Genomic DNA, 17,772 nt, shown 5'->3' with positions numbered 1-17,772 from the left:
TCCTTCTCTCCATCAGAAACTGCCTCCTTGGGATGGGGGGACATCAGAACCTGCCTCCTTGGGATAGGGGAGCATCAGAAACTGCCTCCTTGGGATGGGGAGACACCAGAACCCGCCTCTTTGGGATGGTGGGACATCAGAACCAGCCTCCTTGGGATGGGGGGAATTTGGCTGCAGGGATTTTCACCCTGCAGGTTTGGATCTGCTTCACCCACAAGCAAACTCACCTCCCCAGAAATGGGAGACTGCTGTCCTCAGCCAAACCCCACCTCAGCCTTGTCAGGAGTTTGCTCTCCCTGACAGCCTCTAATCACCAGCTAGCCAGTTTACCCAGGGAAAAATTTTATCCTTTCTGCTAGAATTCATTTTTATGACACCTACCATAAGAGACTTAAAAAAATTAGGCATTAAAATGGTTTATAGAGGGTATTTTTATAATCCACTAAGCTGTTTTCCATTTCCACTGATATGACATCTCTCAGCTATAATTCATAAATGCCATCAGTTAACAGGCACAGAACCTTATCCTAAATTTCTCCTCTCATATGCTTTTCTCATTTAAAGTTTCTGTTAAATCTTTGCTGTGCTGCTAAATCCAGAGAGATTTGGCCATAGCTGGGGGGGAAAAAAGTTTAAGTAGCTAATTAATGTCACTGGATTTGGGGCATCCTATCAAGAGAGAATATAGAGGAAGCATGTCCTCAATAAATATTTTGAACATTTAAATAAAGCTAATGCCCCCACCTACACAGGAACCTCTAATATCCTCAGAAAATAAAAATTTTTATAGGCAATAAGTGGCTGTTTTCCCACACAGGGATGATAAGGACATTGCATCAGGTACATAGATTTCTGTGCCTCTGGCTGTCCCAACAGTAATTTTTGTCATTGATTGCAGCTCAGAAGGGAGTCCCTGTGGGAAGCACCTGCTTGTGCCAGGGTCCATCCAACCTGGGGACAGCCTGGGAGAAAGCATTTATGCACAGCCCTCCCAGGACTCACTTCCTACTTTGATAAAGCCGCAGAAATGCCTGGCAATAATTATAATTCTTGTGGTAGTTAGACATATTCTGCTTTTTTCTGCCAAGATCAGGTTGGAAAACCCCAGGTCTCGCCACAATCACAGCTACTAAACCACAGCATGAAAAACCAAAACAGAATATACATTCCTCCTTATTTTAAACGCCTCCATTGTATCTACACTGGGTCTGCTGGGAAATTTGAATTTGGGTGGAGTTTGAAATTTGGGCTGCATGTAGTCATTTGGTTATGGAAATTCCTACCTTGGAAGATGAGAGCCCAAAAAAAATGAAGATTTTTTTTATTTCTTTAGGGTGGGCATGAAGAAATCTCCTTGACTCTCTCTAGGTTAAGGATGGCTCATGGTCCACTCAGACTCCTTAAAGGCCTGATGAGTTTCCAGTCCCAGCCAGTGAAGCATTTTGGGTGGGAGAGAAGTGTCCCCCAACTGCCTTCTCTACATGGAGGGGAGAGGAAGCATGGAAAACACATGGAGGCAACAAACCATGGCACTTGCCTCGTAATGTTTTATCTAATGAAGTCCTAATCCTAGCGGGATAAGAGTTTTGGCTTAGATAAGCAGAGTATCCATGGCCTTTAACCTTTTTTAACCTCCATGGCCTTTAATCTCTTTTTTCCCCCAAAGGAAGTTTTAGAAGAAAGAATAGTCAATAGAAAGTTATTGATACTCAATACTCAATAGAAAGTTATCGATAATCTTTGGCCTAAAGATCAAGAAGGGAAATTAAAGATACATTGCCTGGGCTGAATGGAAAAGCTTCACCCACTGCAGTGCTGCTGGTGCTGCACAGAAGAGAACTCAAGAGAAGCCATCCTCTCCTGTGCCAGAGTCAGTGATAAATGCACCTCTCTCGATTTCCTCCCATTGGGAAATTAAACACTTTCCTGTGGGCAGTAGGGGAAGAAGCAGAGCTGGTTTACACCCTCCTCTCCCCAAGTGCCTCATCCCTGTCCCTGTCCATGCCAGCCCTGCCCTGCCCAGCTGCAGCCCAGAGCCACCTGTGGGGAGGAAGATGAGGACTGACACAAGCAGGTGATTCGTGCTGGTGCTTTTATCCCTCGGGGAGTGGAGATGAATGAGCCCACACTCAACATAAAGGACATTTCCCTGCTGTCACCACAGCCAAGGGAGAGCAGGTGCTGACAAATAAGGACAGTGGCCACTCACTGTGCCCCCTTGGCACTTCCACTTCGCTGCTCCATGAGGAGTCTGCTTGGGGAGGTCGTTCCCAAGGATGCTGCATGCAGAGGCAGTCTCTGCTCACCCACTCAGAGCACCTTTACCCATCTGCTGCTGCCTGGCACTGCCAGGGGAACAGGAGTAGATTCCCCCACCACCTCCCAGTCATCACAGGCTGCTGCTCATGTGCCAGCAGACATGGGAGAGCTCTGGGTGTGCACCAGACAGCCATCCCCACCTGCCAGGGATCTGGGGGCCTACACAAAGAGGGATCAGATTCATTAGGAAGAGGAGGAATTATAAATATGAGCCTAAGATAATGAGGCCAGCGTGGGTCTGAACAGAAATTCAAAGCTGTGTCCTCTCCTATGGGCAGGTTTCTTCACTTATTTATCAGTACTGGCAGGCACAGAAAGCACATCCTGCCTTCTGAGCATCCAGACTTTTCCAGCAGAACCAGAAGGAATCCAGGTATTCTCATGCTGCCTTTGGTGTGCCTCAATAATATCACTGTCCAGTGTCACTGAGGAAAAAACCCCAAAAACAAACAACACAAAAACTGGACAACAGGATGGGACAGTATCCCAAATCCCCTTAAAACAGAACTTCTCCCTGCAGCCACCCCTCACAGGCAGCCTCACACACAGGAGGCACAGCTGAGGGCTCAAAGGCACGGGTAGGTCACTGGAGGCTGAAGTCAAAGTCTCCCTCAACTCCAGGACATGTCTGAGGAGTGATTAGCCTTTCACTCTTTGCAGGAAAAGCTGACACTGTCCAAAGCATCAGGCCCTGCTCCCTTTGTCCCTTTCTGTGCTGGAGCCTGCAGGAGCTGCAGAGCCCCACGGGGAGAGGGATCAGAGCAGATCTCCCTGCTGGCCTCAGCTGCTGCCTGCGGTGGCACTGAGCTGCAGCAAATGTTCATTTAAAGAACACCTTAGAGGCTACCCTGATGCACTTGCCACGAGCCTTCAGCTCTCATTTATCGTCTGTGCCTGATTCTACCACTTGCCTAAAACTCAATACACCCTCTTCAGGATTTTTTTTTTTTTTTTTTTTTTTAACAATTGATGTCTTAGTGTATCCCCTTGTATATTTTATTTTCTTCTCACTTCTTGAGGAAAGAAATTACAGGGAGAAGGCATTAGAGCTCCTCAACTATCTCATAACTCTGACAAAACAGAAAACAAGGTACAGGACTGATGCCAAATAACACCAAAATCTCACTCTGGGAGAGATGAGGATCTGGGGAAGGGGATCAGCAGCCACACAAAGTATCCCAGAGCACTGTGACAAACCAAGGCAGAGAGGAGGAGCTGAGTGCACCCTCCAGAGCAGGTCTGTGGCTGCAGGGACTTGTTTGGGGCTCCAGGGTGGCCCCACAGCCACTGTGCAGCACCAGACTGGGGGAGCAGAGGGGATGGCATGGCAGAGGAAGCAGCTCTGTGCTGAAGCAGCAGGAAATCCAGGGCAGGCAGCAGCAGGTGCTGCCTGTGGGTGGATATTGTGCATGGCAGACTCAGCCTGGAGCTGCAGAGAGGGGCTCCATGTAGGGGGCTGGAGCAGCCTCTTCACCTTCCCTGCATCAGTATTTTGGGCAAAATACTCTATTCTTATGGAGAGAAAAGCAAAGGAGAAGTAGGAGAGAAGCACCTCCCAAGGAATTTTTCAGAGCAGGAATGCTCCAACTTCTCAGAGCAAACAGTGCTCTGCTGCTGCTGAACATCCTTTTCCCTTCTTCCTGAAGCTGGGAAAAAGAAATCTTAGTGAGGAAGTGAGGAAGGAGAGTTCTTCCCAAAAAGGGACTCATTACTGGGCTCCAGGTGCCAACTCTTAAAGCAAATTCTTTCAGTCTCACACGGTGTCTTTAAGAAATGATAGATTGCACTGGCTGAGAAGAAACCCTCTGCTCCCTGATAATAAATGAGTTGTTAGCACAAGTAGCAGGCTCCCAGATCCATTTGTGATCCAAAGGGCTCACAGATGCTTCCCATTTCTGCAATGCCAAAACCACAGAACACCAGGCAGGGAGGGATGGAAAGGAGCCTCCTGTCTGTCTGCCTGCTGCTCTCCAGTGGCTAAAGGGAGACTCTCAAGTGCAAGTTCCCTTTGATGGAGCCTTTTTTTAATGTACATTTGCTGTTGTTGAAAGTGCAGAATTTGCTGTATTGCCTGCAGGCAAGGATAGCTAGGGGAAAAACCTCACCCCTGTGTGCTGCACATCATGTGCTCTGGACATGAATCATCCTATGGCACAGGCACCCCCTGTCCTACAGCCACACACCTCATCCCTCTGCACAGCTGGGACAACACACCTTGGATGAGAAACACACCTTGGATGAGATAAACACACCTTGGATGAGATAAGAACACCTTGGATGAGATATACACACCTTGGATGAGATAAGAACACCTTGGATGAGATTTATGCACCTTGGATGAGACAAACACCTCCAAAGGATCCTGTGGTCCCACCTAGGGATGCTGCTGTACCTGAATGTCTTGGCCCCAATTCCCTTCATCCCCAGCCTCCACAACACTGCTCTAGATTTCACTCCACAGCCCTGGGGATGACTTTCTCCCCCTCCCCCCTGTTTGTTTTTAAAGTTGCTCTGCTCGACTTGCTAGTTTGGATTCACACTTTTACCTTCTGTCCTGTGCAAGCTTGAAGCAGGAAACCTGAATGCACATTGCTCTGCAACTCCTCTGAGATTGCTGCCAAATGGCAATTAGAACTCGTGACAGATTGGGATGGGATTCAGAATTCCCAAGATTTTCAGGTGTGTTTTGATCTAGAGCTCTGGGTCTGATTTGTCTCAGCTGCTATACGAAATTACTGTAGAATGTTTTTTAATGGGCAAAGCAATGGGATTTTTTTTCCTTTCCCACAAGATTGTTAGCTCCAGTACTGCACAAGGCTTAACGGTGGTCATCCAGTTCGAGCTGGTGGGGGTTGCTCAGTCAAATCCCTGGGTGCTGTTTTGGAAATGCCACAGCATCTGCAGGCATTCCTCCCCTGATGACACCAACCCCATGGCACTGATACCAACCCCATGGTTCCCCCAGAGCCCAGTCCTGGGGACAGGCACTGTCAGCCAGGAGTGTATCAATGGGAAAAGGGAGAAAGAGAGCTGCATAAAGCCTGCAAAAGCAAAGGCATGGCTGTTAGAGCACTGCAAACACTCCTGCCAGCAGCAAGCCCAGGAAATGTGAGAAACAGAAGAGGCCAAGAGGATAAAAGGACAATCACACCTCACAGGACAATGCCAGGCCCCTGCCCTTGGGGGGCCACTGCAGTGCAGTACCAAAATGCAGAAGGAGAACCTGAACAGAGCAGTTCCTGTGCCATGAACATCTGTTTTCTTCACTTCTCAGCAATACATCAGAATGGCACAACTGCAAAGAGCCTGTTTGCAACGTGCTGCCAGCTTTTATCAAAGCCTTTACAGGCTGCTCACAGGGAGAGCAGCAAAGTGTTTGATACTGCTGAGATGTCACCTTCAGCAGAGTATTGAGGAATTAGCAGAGGAGCATAATGCAGCTGCAGATGCTGTGGGATAAGATTCCCTATAGGAATAGGAGCTCACCTGCCTCCCAAAGTCTCATGCTAAACTCAGCCAGGATCAACACAGCTCTGTTGCTTTACCTGGTACCTCACACAGGAAGGAAAATTCAACCAGGGGACATGTGGGCACAGGTGAGGATTTGCTTTGATGGGCTAAATGTTCTCAAAAAAAGAAGAGAAATTTGGGAATGGCCACTGAGAGCTGCTGCCTGAGATGCTGAGTGCTGGTACTTCAATGCAATGTGACTGCTAAGCCCCATAAAACTGTGATGATGCTTGAGTGAGAGTTTCCTCTTCCACAGAACAAGCCTGTACCCCAAAGTAGGTGCTGGTTTCTCCAGAACAAGAAATGGTGTGGGCTGTTTGGGGAAGGGCTCATCCCTGAAGTGTGTGGTTGCTCTGGAAGCAGGGATGGAAATGCAGGAGCTGTCTCATGTCCCACCTGAGGGCTGCCCAGTGAATTCTCTGCCCTCCAAGCATCAGCACGTAGACATGGGCATGTCTGGGAGCACAAGGAGCTCATTTTCTAGTCTGTGTGTGGCTGGGGATGGGTGACCTCCTGCAGATGGGACTGCTCAGGGCTCTGTGGGTTCAGGAGAGATGCTGGGATCTGCTCCCCCCGAGGTCTCTGTGAGTCTGGCACTCGAGGCTGCTAAGGTGGAGGATGCTATGGTATAGATGACTCAATGTTAGAAATCTGCCTGACTTCATCCACACATTTCTTGCAGGTTCCCAAACAAATGATGACTCTTAACGCCTGCCAGCCAAGGCTAATCCAGGTCCCAGACTCCAGGGACCTCAGGAGATCTGTTCCTGACAGTGCAGGAGAGGCTCCACTCTGCCCACAGCCTCTGCCTTTGCTGTCCCCACAGGGCAGGAGCACAGGGACACCCAGATTGCCATCCCCACGCCCTGAAGCTGCTGGGCTTTTGGCACAGCCATAATGAGCTGAGCAGGAGACCCCAGAATGAAGACAGGCTGGAAGACTGAATTAATTCTGATTAAATCCGTGAAATGCACTCGGATCTGCCTTTGCTGGGGACAGGCTGGGGACAGCTGCTGTGCCTGACTGTTTTTCTGGGACAGTGAGCTGGGCACAGCACTGCTCCCTGCCTCCTCCTTGTCTGCAACAGCCCCCTCTCCTCACCCCTTCCCCCACTGCAGCCTGTGTGGTTTGGCTTGCTATTACTTCCTTTGGTAGTTCATTAAAGACATTAATCACCTTCTGCACACAGACATTTCTGCTGAACTCCCTGCAGGCCAGGCCTCCTTCTCTGCTGGCTGCTCAGCCCCTGCAGGCACAGTGCTGGTGGCTCAGACCTGCCCCCGTTTCCCTGCTGGCCTGGGGTCACCCCAGGCCTCCCCTGCCATGCATGCTGTGACAAGAGCCTCCTTTCCAGCTCACCTTCACCCCACTGGGGTCTGCATCCCAGCATCTGTCTCCCTTTTCCCTGGCCAAACACTCCCAACACACGACTACCATACATCACCTGCAGGAAGGGGGAGGACAGGAGGAACCTGAGCTGTGGTGCTGAGCAAACAGGAGACACCATTAGCTCCAGTTCAGATGTGAGCAGAAGGAGGAACAGCCCTCAGAAAGAAAAACCTGCCCTTGCTTAGCTAAGGGCTGAAAAGAGAGACAAGGGAGATCTCCACCTATTGCCCATCCACAGCCCATGCAGAGCTGCTGCCTCACCCCTTTCCCACGTCATGTTTCCTACTCCAGGGTTTCTTCACCCTCTGTCCCTGGGTGCTCTCTGTTGGACTTGGCTTTCCTCACAAGCTCCTGGGAGCCTCCACACAGGCTCCCAGACCTGCTGGTAATTTTTTCTGCTGTTTACCTGCTAGAATAGCAGTGCTGTCCCCCCTCTATGGGATGGCACTGAATGGAATGTGGGTGCTGCATGGAAGGAAAGCCAACAAGGCTCGGGGCACTCAGGGGATGTTGGCAGCCCAGCAGGAGAAAAACCACCTCTGAATCTGTGTAATCACTGATGTCTTTTACTTGTTTAAGCCCACTGCTAGCAAAGATCAAAGCAAAGTGTTTGGGAGGGCAGGGAGGTGAGGAATAGCCCTTGATTTCATGTGAGATTCCTCCACATTCTGCATCCAGATTACTTACAGAGGTTTCTGTATCTCTCCTCTGACCCTCCAGCCCTCAACCTTTCATGTCCCTCCCACTTCATCTCCAGTAGCATAGTGGCAGGATCTCACTAACTAAATCAAAGCCAAGACTCCTATAGCATATAGAGAAATGCAGACACATATGCCACATCCACATGAGAATCCTGCCATCAGTACAACTCAATCTTAGACATCAGTTGTTTTCTTTTGCACTCCTCCACTCTGTCAAAAACAAATAAAATCAAGGAATGAAAAGACCCTCTTAAAGAAGCCAAGATATGGCAATTTTTAGCTGTCATTCACTTCTTCACTGCCTCTCACTGCTGCTTCCTCAAGGGGTCACTCAGTCTGGCGAAGCATAAGCACAATCTGAATTGCAACCCTGGGTGAGGATTGGCAGCGTTTGGTTTGCAGGCAACAGGGAAAATAACTGATCTACATGAGAAAAAGAATCAACATTTCAGGAGGCCTTCGTCTTTTTGTGTTGTTTTTTTCTGGGGGTGTTTCTTTTAAGAGTGCCCCAGAGGGGACAAGTGGGTGGCTGCTAAAAGGACAGTGTGAGAAAATCAGCTGGAGGCTCGTTACTGTTGAAGCTAATGAGCAAACACTTCAGCAGGTGAGCAGGGAGCAGTTTCTGCTGGATGCCACACTGTTATTGCCCCAGTAGTCCACTACCATTTTGAAATATTTTCTGCTGGAGTGATGGTGGGTTGCAAATGGTTTGGTTTGGATCCCTTTCTGCACCTTGCCTAACTCCTGACTTCCTCAGATGTTAGCAAAGGATTTCATATTGAACTCTTCACTGGGAAAAATAGTGCTCTGTTTCAGTTCTACACAACTAAAATAAGAGAAATAAAACCTCTCTTTAAAGGAATGCAGTTGAAATAAATGCATCTTTGTCTTCAGACTCATGTTAATACCGCACCCCTGAGAATTTGGATCTTCAGAATATTAAAGTCTCCCTGATTTATTGCTTCTTTAAGTAGCATGTTGATTTTGTGTTTGCTCTGAGCTCCATGTGTTACTGAAGCTAACTGGGACCTTTTCCATTTCTGGTGGCAGAGAGCTGTTGCCTTTGGGGCTTTAACCCTATTAAAGGAAATGTAAATGTATATATCTAAAATTCCCACCAGTTTTGGAAATGAACAGCACACTTCCCCATGCTGCAATCCTTGCAGTCACATGAAGATTTCCACTCTCACCTTGCTAATAATGCCAAAAAATAAAGCCTGTCTGCTTCTGGCCTAGTAGAATCCCTATCACATGAAAAGGCTTTATTTTTAGAGAAGAAAAGATAAGCTGTGAGTGGAAGCTGTGACTGTCACACAATGGACAGGTCTGGCCTGTGCTGCTCACTGTTTCTCAAATCCCTCCTCTGCCTACTGCAGAGCCCAAATTTTACTTCTTCACTCTCTTTTCTGCTTGTCACCAGTGCTGGGATCCTTTCCAGATGAGCAGATAGATTTGCAGGTGTGAAATTCCCCTTATTCCTCCCTCTGATTTTTCCTTATGGCGTCATATCTGCTTTTCTCCCCAGGCAACTCTCCCACCACCCGGGATAAAAAAAATTAAATACACAAAAAATAGTCATGCAAAGAAGAAATGTCCCCATGGCCTTTGAAGAGATGGACACAGACTGGGGGACACTTCTCCTGATGTGTGGTGCCAGCCTCTCACAGGGCTGCCAAGAGACAAGGGGAGCCCCATCAGTTCCCTGCTGATGGAATTGGTCCACATTTACCCCAACCCCTCTGTGCCCAGATCCCTGGAGACAGACAGACAACCTGCCCTGTCCTAGCACCCACAGCTGGGGGAATGGCTCAGCAATCATGTTCTAAATGCTTTTCCTTCTTGGGGAAGTCATTTGGGACAAGCTCCTGCCTTTTTGGTGGTGTGTGGGACGTCAGTGCCCACCCTGGGGGTCCTGCTGGGACACTGGGTGCTGGTGTCACCTCCAGGACCTGCTCCCCCCTGTTTGGCACATTCCAAGCTGCTGGCATCTCACTGAACAAACACACACTTGCTAGAAAGCTACAGCCCATCCCTGCCCAAAACTGAGCAACCTTAACCTGAGGTTGATCTAACGTGAATTGATGCTCTGTGATTCATCTGTCTGCATCGCATCTTTTCCTGTTACATAATCCAAGGAGATGTATCTCCTTGTAGTACCTGTGTTGTATTAATCAGACTGCATCTGATCATTAAATCCGTGTTTCTGTTGGCTGAACTCACATTAAATAGTCATAGCAAATATCCTGAGCTCTGCAGGGAAAAAAAAACTCCCAGAGCACCTACATGAGATTTCTGACACTGTGAAAATAGAAACAAGTTTAGCAACAAACACCACAACTATTACAGGGCTGGGTTTATTTAGACTGTGGAAACTTAATTATAAAAATTGCATTCTAACTGATTACTGCCGGAATAATTACAGCAACACCTTTACAAGAAATGGTGACCATCATATGTTTGTCAACAAAGAAGCTTCCTTTAAATTCAACACCCAATAATTGTTTAATTAAACCAAATTTAGTTCCTCATTTGAGAACATTCAAATGCTTGCCTATTCCTTCCTATCTCTGAGAGGTAATTTAGGAGATAAAAAGCAATATCTATAAATACTCTATCTATATATGTAAGTATCCAAGGAAAAGAAGAAAAAGAAAGACTTCATTTCATAGCTGATCTGGATGTAAGCTCGCTGCTATTGATAAGAACATAAGCACAGAGTGAGTGATCACTACAAATCCCTCTCTAATTGGTGCTTGGAGGCCTTAATAAAATATGAACAGAATCCAAACTACATGTTCATTTTCTAATTTGCAGAACAGATTCAACTGTTGATATTCTAGCAGCACCCACAGCATACACTCAGAATGAGGACCCCACAGTAACTGCATCTGTGCATACACAGAGAGGGATTAATAATTCATTGCTTTTCAGCCTCTTTACAAGTTTTCCTGCAGCTGCAAAATCCTGTTGCTATCCTGTGCAGGCCCCTGTGTTTCAGGTGTGCAGCTCCTGAGTGTCCCTTGCCAGCAGCCCAGCACCCAAACACACAAAATCTGGTGGCTGCCTCAGCAGAGCTGCAGGGCTCAGTGACGAACAGGGGTTATTTTAGTCACTGGTCATCCCTGCAAAGCAGCCTGAGCTTTGCAGGGGCAGTTTTACCAGGCTGGTGACTCACCTGGTGTGGCAGCTGCTGACCCAGGGCAGGCTGATGCTGAGCCATCCTCTTCTCAGGACAGCCAGAGCAGCTCCACGCCTGCCTGGTGCTGCCAGCATCACCTGGGGACCTCAGCCAAAGGCTGCAAGCAGGAATCTCTGCACCACAAATTAAATAAAGCCATGGAGCTGTGGCTGAAACAACTCATAGTCCCTGAGGAGCCGGGCTGTGCTCAGGACGGGATGCGCATTGCACTGTGCACAGCTGGAGGCAGAGATGAAGAATAGCAGGAAACTATTGCCAGCGCAGGTTGACTCAAGAAAGAAATCTCTCATTCCTCTGCTGTCAACAGCACACAGTGCTCCCATCCACTGTGGGCCTTCCAGAGACAGGAATTTGCAGATCTCTCTTGAGCTGCAAAGCTCCTGTGTCCTCTCATCTGGCACAGAGCATCCCCCTTCCCACCCCTCTCCATTCTGACCTGCAGCACCAACTCTCCTGTGCTGAGTCTGCCCTGAGAGCAGTCAGACATGGCAAAAAACAGCATGGTAGGGTTTGCTAGACGCTGTGTGGAGGGAATAAAGTGCTTTTCCAAACATGGATGGAGACAGAACCTCTGAACATGTCTTTAAAGCTGACGAAGGGTTTTTGCTCTGCTACGTCACTAGGCAAACATTTCAGCTACACCTCATCATCATTTCACCCTTTACAGTCACCTGGAACTGCTGTGTAATTCTGCTGAAGGAAGGACTCTCCATTCACCCTCCTCCCTTAAACAATTTCCTTGGCCTTTGAAGAAACAGCACAAAATTGTAAAGCCTCCTAACCTTTAGTTAAGAACCATGAGAGTGGCAGGTGTGTACTTTCATACGGGTGAGCCCCATCAGGCACCCAGCTGCAACCACAGAGCGTGTTCATTACCAGCTATTCTGTGGGATGGAATGAATTCAGGAAGATATTTCAGTTACTGAAATGTGCCCGTGCCTCAGTGATGCAACAACATTAGCATCAACCCCACACATGAAACAGGAAGTCACCACACATCTCCACAACCTCTTCTTGCTTTCTTAATGATTATGGTTTGCCTAAAACCATCATCTCCTGACGTGTTGCACACAGGGACCACAGGACCTGCACTGAGCTGTGTAACGATAAAAAGTCCACATCTAAAACACCAGAAATGTGAAAGTTACTGAGGGGCTGTCACAGTGACAGCCCAGCGACCACAGCAGCCTCTGGGTGTTCTCCAGATTCCCCTCTCGGATGGGTGTCATTGTCATTGTCACCAATTCGGCGTGTCATTAGCGGCGCTGTCACCTGGGCTGGAGCTCCCGGTGTCACTGCACCCACTGTCACTGTCACTGTCACTGTCACACCACAGCTTGCTCATCCTTGCTCATCCCCAGCAGCTCCTGAGCAGTGCCACAGCCGATGCCCATGCACATTCTGCACACCATTTCCTCAGCCAGGCTGCTGTCACTGTGCTGCACCTCATCCCCACCCCACAAGGAGTTTGCTCCTGCTCTCAGCGCTGATTCTGAATATCTGCTCTGTGCTTTGGATGATGCTGCTTCAGACACTTGCCATAAGGAGTACATTTAGCTGGATCCCAGCACGGAGCAGGATTTGCAGTGGAGCTGGGATCTTGCTCAGATACCCTCACAGGTGAGGCATCAGGTTCATGGGGTCCAAACAGCCTTGACTAAACTGTCACAGAAGCAGGCAATGCCAATGGCAAGGAAATGCTGTGTTCTCCATCTCCATGGGAACAAAACCTGGTACTTTTAACTGGTAGCACGGCCAGTCTTTCCTCAGAAGATAAAGACCACTGTGTGGGCAGGGTTTTTATTCTCTCTAAATAAACAGATCTTTCTGCTGATATCTAGTCTTGGCAGCCAGGCAAGGAATTAGCTGGAAGATGAAGAATGAGCTAATTCCTGACAAAAGTTTCGCTTCAGCTCTAGAGTACTAAAATCAGGTCTCCTAATGGCCTGTTTTCTTCAGGTTGGGGTTTTTTTTCACCCCTAGGGTACATGGAATGACACCTTCTTTTGTGCCTACAAAACAAATGCTGCCTTCCATAGTCTGGAGGAACTTAGGAAGTTTTTAATTATAAGGAAAGCGAAACGAGGACAAGTGAAGTTGGGCTGTGCAAAGTGCTCTGCTGGTCTGATCTAGGACAATGTGCCCTACATAGAGCTCAAATATAACATCCTTTGGGAGGCTGCCTTGCTTCCATTCAGCTTTTGTGAGACCACCCCTGCCCCCGCAGCACTAATGACAGGTTCCTGAAGCATAGCTGGTGTCATGGTCTTGCCATCAAAGCTGTAAACAAAACCATTAGTGGCAGGCATGGAGAGGGAGGGAAAGCCATGTGCAGATGGAGAATTTATCTGAGTGGTATTCTTGCTGTTTCTGCTTTCTTCCTGCTATCAGCTCTGAAATAGCTCATCCTCAGCCACAGTCAGCAACTCTACCCCAGGTGGGTGACGTTTTCCCTTGATAGATACAAGGTCTGGCTTTTTTCCTTCTATTTGTCTGGCTTTCCTGCCAAGAAAGTTCCATTGGATAGAGCTGAAATAGTTGCTCTTCCTTGATGGAAACCTTGTAGTTGGCAAATAGAGGGATATTAAAGAAAATAGAAAATCTTTAGATATGCTGTTAGATACTGCAAAGAAAGTGTGGCCAAATTGTTACTTCTATCTCCTATACCATACTGGGCAGGAAATTCCTGAGATCTTGTATTTGCAAACCCTCCAACAGAAAATATCACAACTTTTTTTTTTTTATTTCTTCAAAAAGCCTCATTAATTCTCCTGCTGGCTCTTTCTTCCAGGAGATCCCTTCTGTGCATTTCTGAGCAGAGAGAACAGTTTGTGTTCACCTCTATCCCACACAACTAAACTGCAGGGGGGATGTTTCAGTGACTCAAGAGGACACTACAGACGCCAGCCAACAACAATCCAACAGGCTCAATGAAGGGAAGGCTTCCTCCAGCCTATCCTGAGAGCCCAAAACACACACACGGGTTCAGAGAGTGTCAGCAGCAGTGTCTGACACCAGGTCAAACCACAGAATTCTCTGTGCATCACACGCTGCTGGCGCGAGCCCCTCGCCCACAGCACTGTGCTCCAAGGAAAGCAAAGGCTGCCACAGCAACCACAGGGCTCTGTTATGGGCTTAGTTCTCATTTGGTTTCCTCCTCCTGGTCTTGTTTGTTGCTGCTAACCTTGGCTTTATCTAGCAAGCCAGGGTGTTTTTCCCAATAATATCTTCTAATGAGAACAGTACAGGCAACGTGCTGTGCCTTAGCAGGGTGCAGATCCACCCTGAGATCAATTCCGTGGTGCAAACTCATTCTTTAATATCTGTTTTTAGAGCCAATGAATAAATTTCTTGAAACTAGAACTCTCTTACCTCTCTGTCATTATTAGGCATGCCCTTATTGTGGATTTAGACTCCACTTGCACCAAGCTGCTGGCTTCTGCTAGGTCTTTCTTAAATTACAAGGACAGATGGTTAAACTGGGGCTGAGGAAGAAGCTGTTCACACTAAACAGAGACTTCTGTGCACTCTGTGGGTGGAAAGGGGTGTCTTTGTTGTGCATCACAGCTATGGGAAATATCGGGATGAAATCTCAATGTAATGATTTGGGCAGAGGTTAGAGAAACAAGAGGAAATGAAATCTTGGGGGGTTTATATCACTTTGGGTGCAATGGAAGGGGAAACACAAGACATGCTGGATAACTGCAGCAATACCTCACCCCTATTCCTTAGCACAAACCAAAACGACCCAAAACCCCTTTGTATGTTTGGGGTTTTGTTGCTGGGACCCTAAATGTGAGCTACGCATTAGGTGCATGATGTCCCATGTTTCAGACAGCCAACAAACCCAAGCCAGGAATAAAGAAGCCAAAGAGAGGCAGAGCAGAGTGAATGCTGGTACTCACAGGTGTATGTCATTTCAAAGCTGTCACTGATGTTCACAATGTCGATCTGGGGAAGGAGCTTAGGGGGTTCTGTGAGCTGAGACAACGCAAACCTGAAAGCCGCATGTTCCTGGGACTGTTGATTAGGAAACAACCCCCCTGGGGAGAAAAACAGAACCATGAGAAGAAAGCTCTTAAGAACATTCACATTAAAAACATTGTCGGTCCGAAATATTCCTGAGAGCAGAGCCTACAGCCCTGCAGCCCGGGGAGTGCCTCCAAACTCAGAAATCCTCCAGAAGCCAAGAGCCAAGGGTTCCGTGCCCACTGCGGACAGGTTGGGAGCACAAAACCCTCCCAACATTTCTGTTATGTAACCCTGGATCACACACAGGAGCCCTGCTGCATCCCCAGGCCAGGCAGCTCAGGATAGGGATAATCCATGGGGTGAAGCTCAACCTCTTCACCCCCTAACTTCAAGCAGGAGGAATGGGAATTCTCTCCATATCACCTCAGTACAGGAAGAACGAGATCCTTCCTTCCTCCCCTGGCTTGGAATGAGGCTCAGTTCAAGCCCTGCTGATTGAGAGGAGAGCTTTGCTACAGGAGGGTTGCAGGGTCCCCCCACACTGTGGGACTCGGGGGTACGGGGCAGCCTGGCTGAGCCTGGCCCAGCAGGGGACAGTGCTGTGACAGCCACAGGGACACGAAACTGTGACCAAACTGCTGCTGCTGCTGGAGGTTTGCTGCACAGAAAATCCCAAATTTAACAGGTGACAGCGGCCAAACTCAAACTGGGCAGCAAACTTAAAGCTTGACCCTCAGAGGAATCAATCTACACAGAATTACAGATAAACCCAGGACCACAGAATGATACAAACAGGGCAGGAACTGGGACCGGGCTGGACCTAAGCTCAGAGCCTCTCCTTCCCCATGGATCTGGAACAAAGTGCAGCGATAACCCAGCCCTAGGAAAAGTTTCCTGCTGCTCCCCCAGCAGGAACCTTGGCTTGCAGCAGATCCCTCCACAGCCTCCGGAGAGATGCTATTAAATTCAGCCTGTCTTGTAATCTATATGCATTTAAAGAAAGCGCTGCTATTGGCATTTCAGGAGGAGGGAAACAAAGCACTTAGCAACAAGGGAGAATTAAAATAAGGCTGCAGAAAGTATCAATGCCCAAGACGACTCGAGGAAGAAAGAAATAGGCAAGGACCTGCCATCAACGTCACTTTGCACATCTTTAGTAGAGGGGGCATCTCCTCGTGTGAAAAGGGCTATTTGTGCACCAATATCCCCCCACCTCCCCCGTTCCTCCCACCCCGCAGCCTAATCACGGATATCGGAGGAATCAGATGCTCGTAGCCAAGTTGCGTTCGTTGAAAGGCAAAAAATCCGGGATCTTGCACAAATTTGGGGTAAAGGGGAGACAGGAAGGGAGGGAGACAAGGATGCAGCACCAACAGCAATAAAAGCACTGATTGTGCAGCTGGACTCAGGCAGGAGTTGCCTGAACTTGGTGGATTAGCGATTGATTGGCATTGTAGAGAGAAGGGAGGCGGGAAAGAAAACCAGCATGCAAGGGAAGGGAATTTGGGGCTAGGCTACAAACGATCACCAATAAAGATCAATGGGAGAGTAATAATAAACGCGGGCAAGGAGGGAGAGGAGCACGGAGAAGTTACAGGAAGGGAGGAAGGAATCAAACAGGCACTGCTGGTGTGCAGGGGAAGCAAGTGGCATGAAATGGAAAGAGACTTCAATGCAAGACCTTCTTACAATAGCTTTGCCCTTATTCTTTAGCAATAACAACAAGAGAGCGTCTGTTTGTTACCTCCCGTCCCAGTTACCTACAGATGAGAGCATCCTCACCAAAATGTATCATGCAACCGCCGATTTTGCAAATGCAGCAACACACAATGGCAGCCCAGGCATTTCCCAGGGCAAGAAACAGATATTTTTTTCATACTTCCTCCATTTCGGAGGCACTTTTCTCCCTCTGTGTTGGTGTGTGTGTATGTGCAGGCATTTATTCCCAACCTACCCCTCCCCCAAATCCAAATTGATCCATCTCTGCTCCGGCAAAGCTGGTACCAACGCACACATCCAGCCCTCGCAGTTCAGCCCCTGGCTCCCTCTCACACACATACACACACATTGTGCCTTTGCAAGCACATCACCGGGTCAGTTTTTACCCCCAGCACCCCCTCTCCACCCCTACCCACTCGCCAGGGAGCATCACCCCCAGCCCCGCACTCACCTATCTGGATATTGTTGGGGAAATTGGCCCCTAACACCGCCCCTAGGAAACTGGTGCAGAAGAAGGCAAAAATGTGCTGCATATTCCCTTTTGCATTGGCGAAAAAGAAGCCCAGCTCCAAGCATAGATTTGATTTTTCCCCCGCTCTGCTCTCTTTAGCCGCCTCTCTCGCCTCCCCTCCGGGATGCGCGTCCCCCCCGCTCCGGCTCCAGCGCCGAGACTGCCGCTGAGCAGCGCCTGGCAGCAGGATTAACTGAGCCCCGAGAGGAAGAAAGAGAGCCCGCTCCTCATCCACATCCCTCCCCCGCCACACACAGCGCACACGCACACGCACACGCCGGGCGCTTCCACCCAGCCCCTGCCCCTGCTGCCAGCTGCGGCTGCACAGCTGGAACCGCATCCATCCCCGAGCCCGCTCTGCCCCTGGGGATCCTGCCTCGGCTCTCTAAGGGCAATCCCCACCTGCCCCTGAATCCCAGCTTGGCCCCTCAACTTGTCCTGGCAGGAGCTCC

At 48.7% G+C, this 17,772-nt stretch overlaps 1 protein-coding gene across 2 annotated transcripts in view; it reads right to left on the bottom strand.

Annotated features, from left to right (window-relative positions):
• GRIA1 (glutamate ionotropic receptor AMPA type subunit 1) overlaps positions 1-17,464 on the bottom strand; it is a 120,977-nt gene extending 103,513 nt beyond the window's left edge. For both annotated transcript variants that reach the window (XM_058815439.1, XM_058815441.1), the window contains exons 1-2: positions 17,261-17,464; positions 15,024-15,161 (exon numbers count right to left, since the gene is read on the bottom strand). In XM_058815439.1, coding sequence (XP_058671422.1) covers positions 15,024-15,161; positions 17,261-17,342 — 220 coding nt within the window. In that variant the 5' untranslated portion in view covers positions 17,343-17,464. The remainder of the gene's footprint in view (positions 1-15,023; positions 15,162-17,260) is intronic.
• Between the last annotated feature and the right edge of the window lie 308 nt (positions 17,465-17,772).

Source organism: Ammospiza caudacuta, chromosome 16 (genome assembly GCF_027887145.1).
Source record: "Ammospiza caudacuta isolate bAmmCau1 chromosome 16, bAmmCau1.pri, whole genome shotgun sequence".
Lineage (NCBI taxonomy): Eukaryota > Metazoa > Chordata > Aves > Passeriformes > Passerellidae > Ammospiza > Ammospiza caudacuta.
Note: the sequence above shows the minus strand (reverse complement) of the source record. Positions and strands in the feature narration are given on the sequence as shown.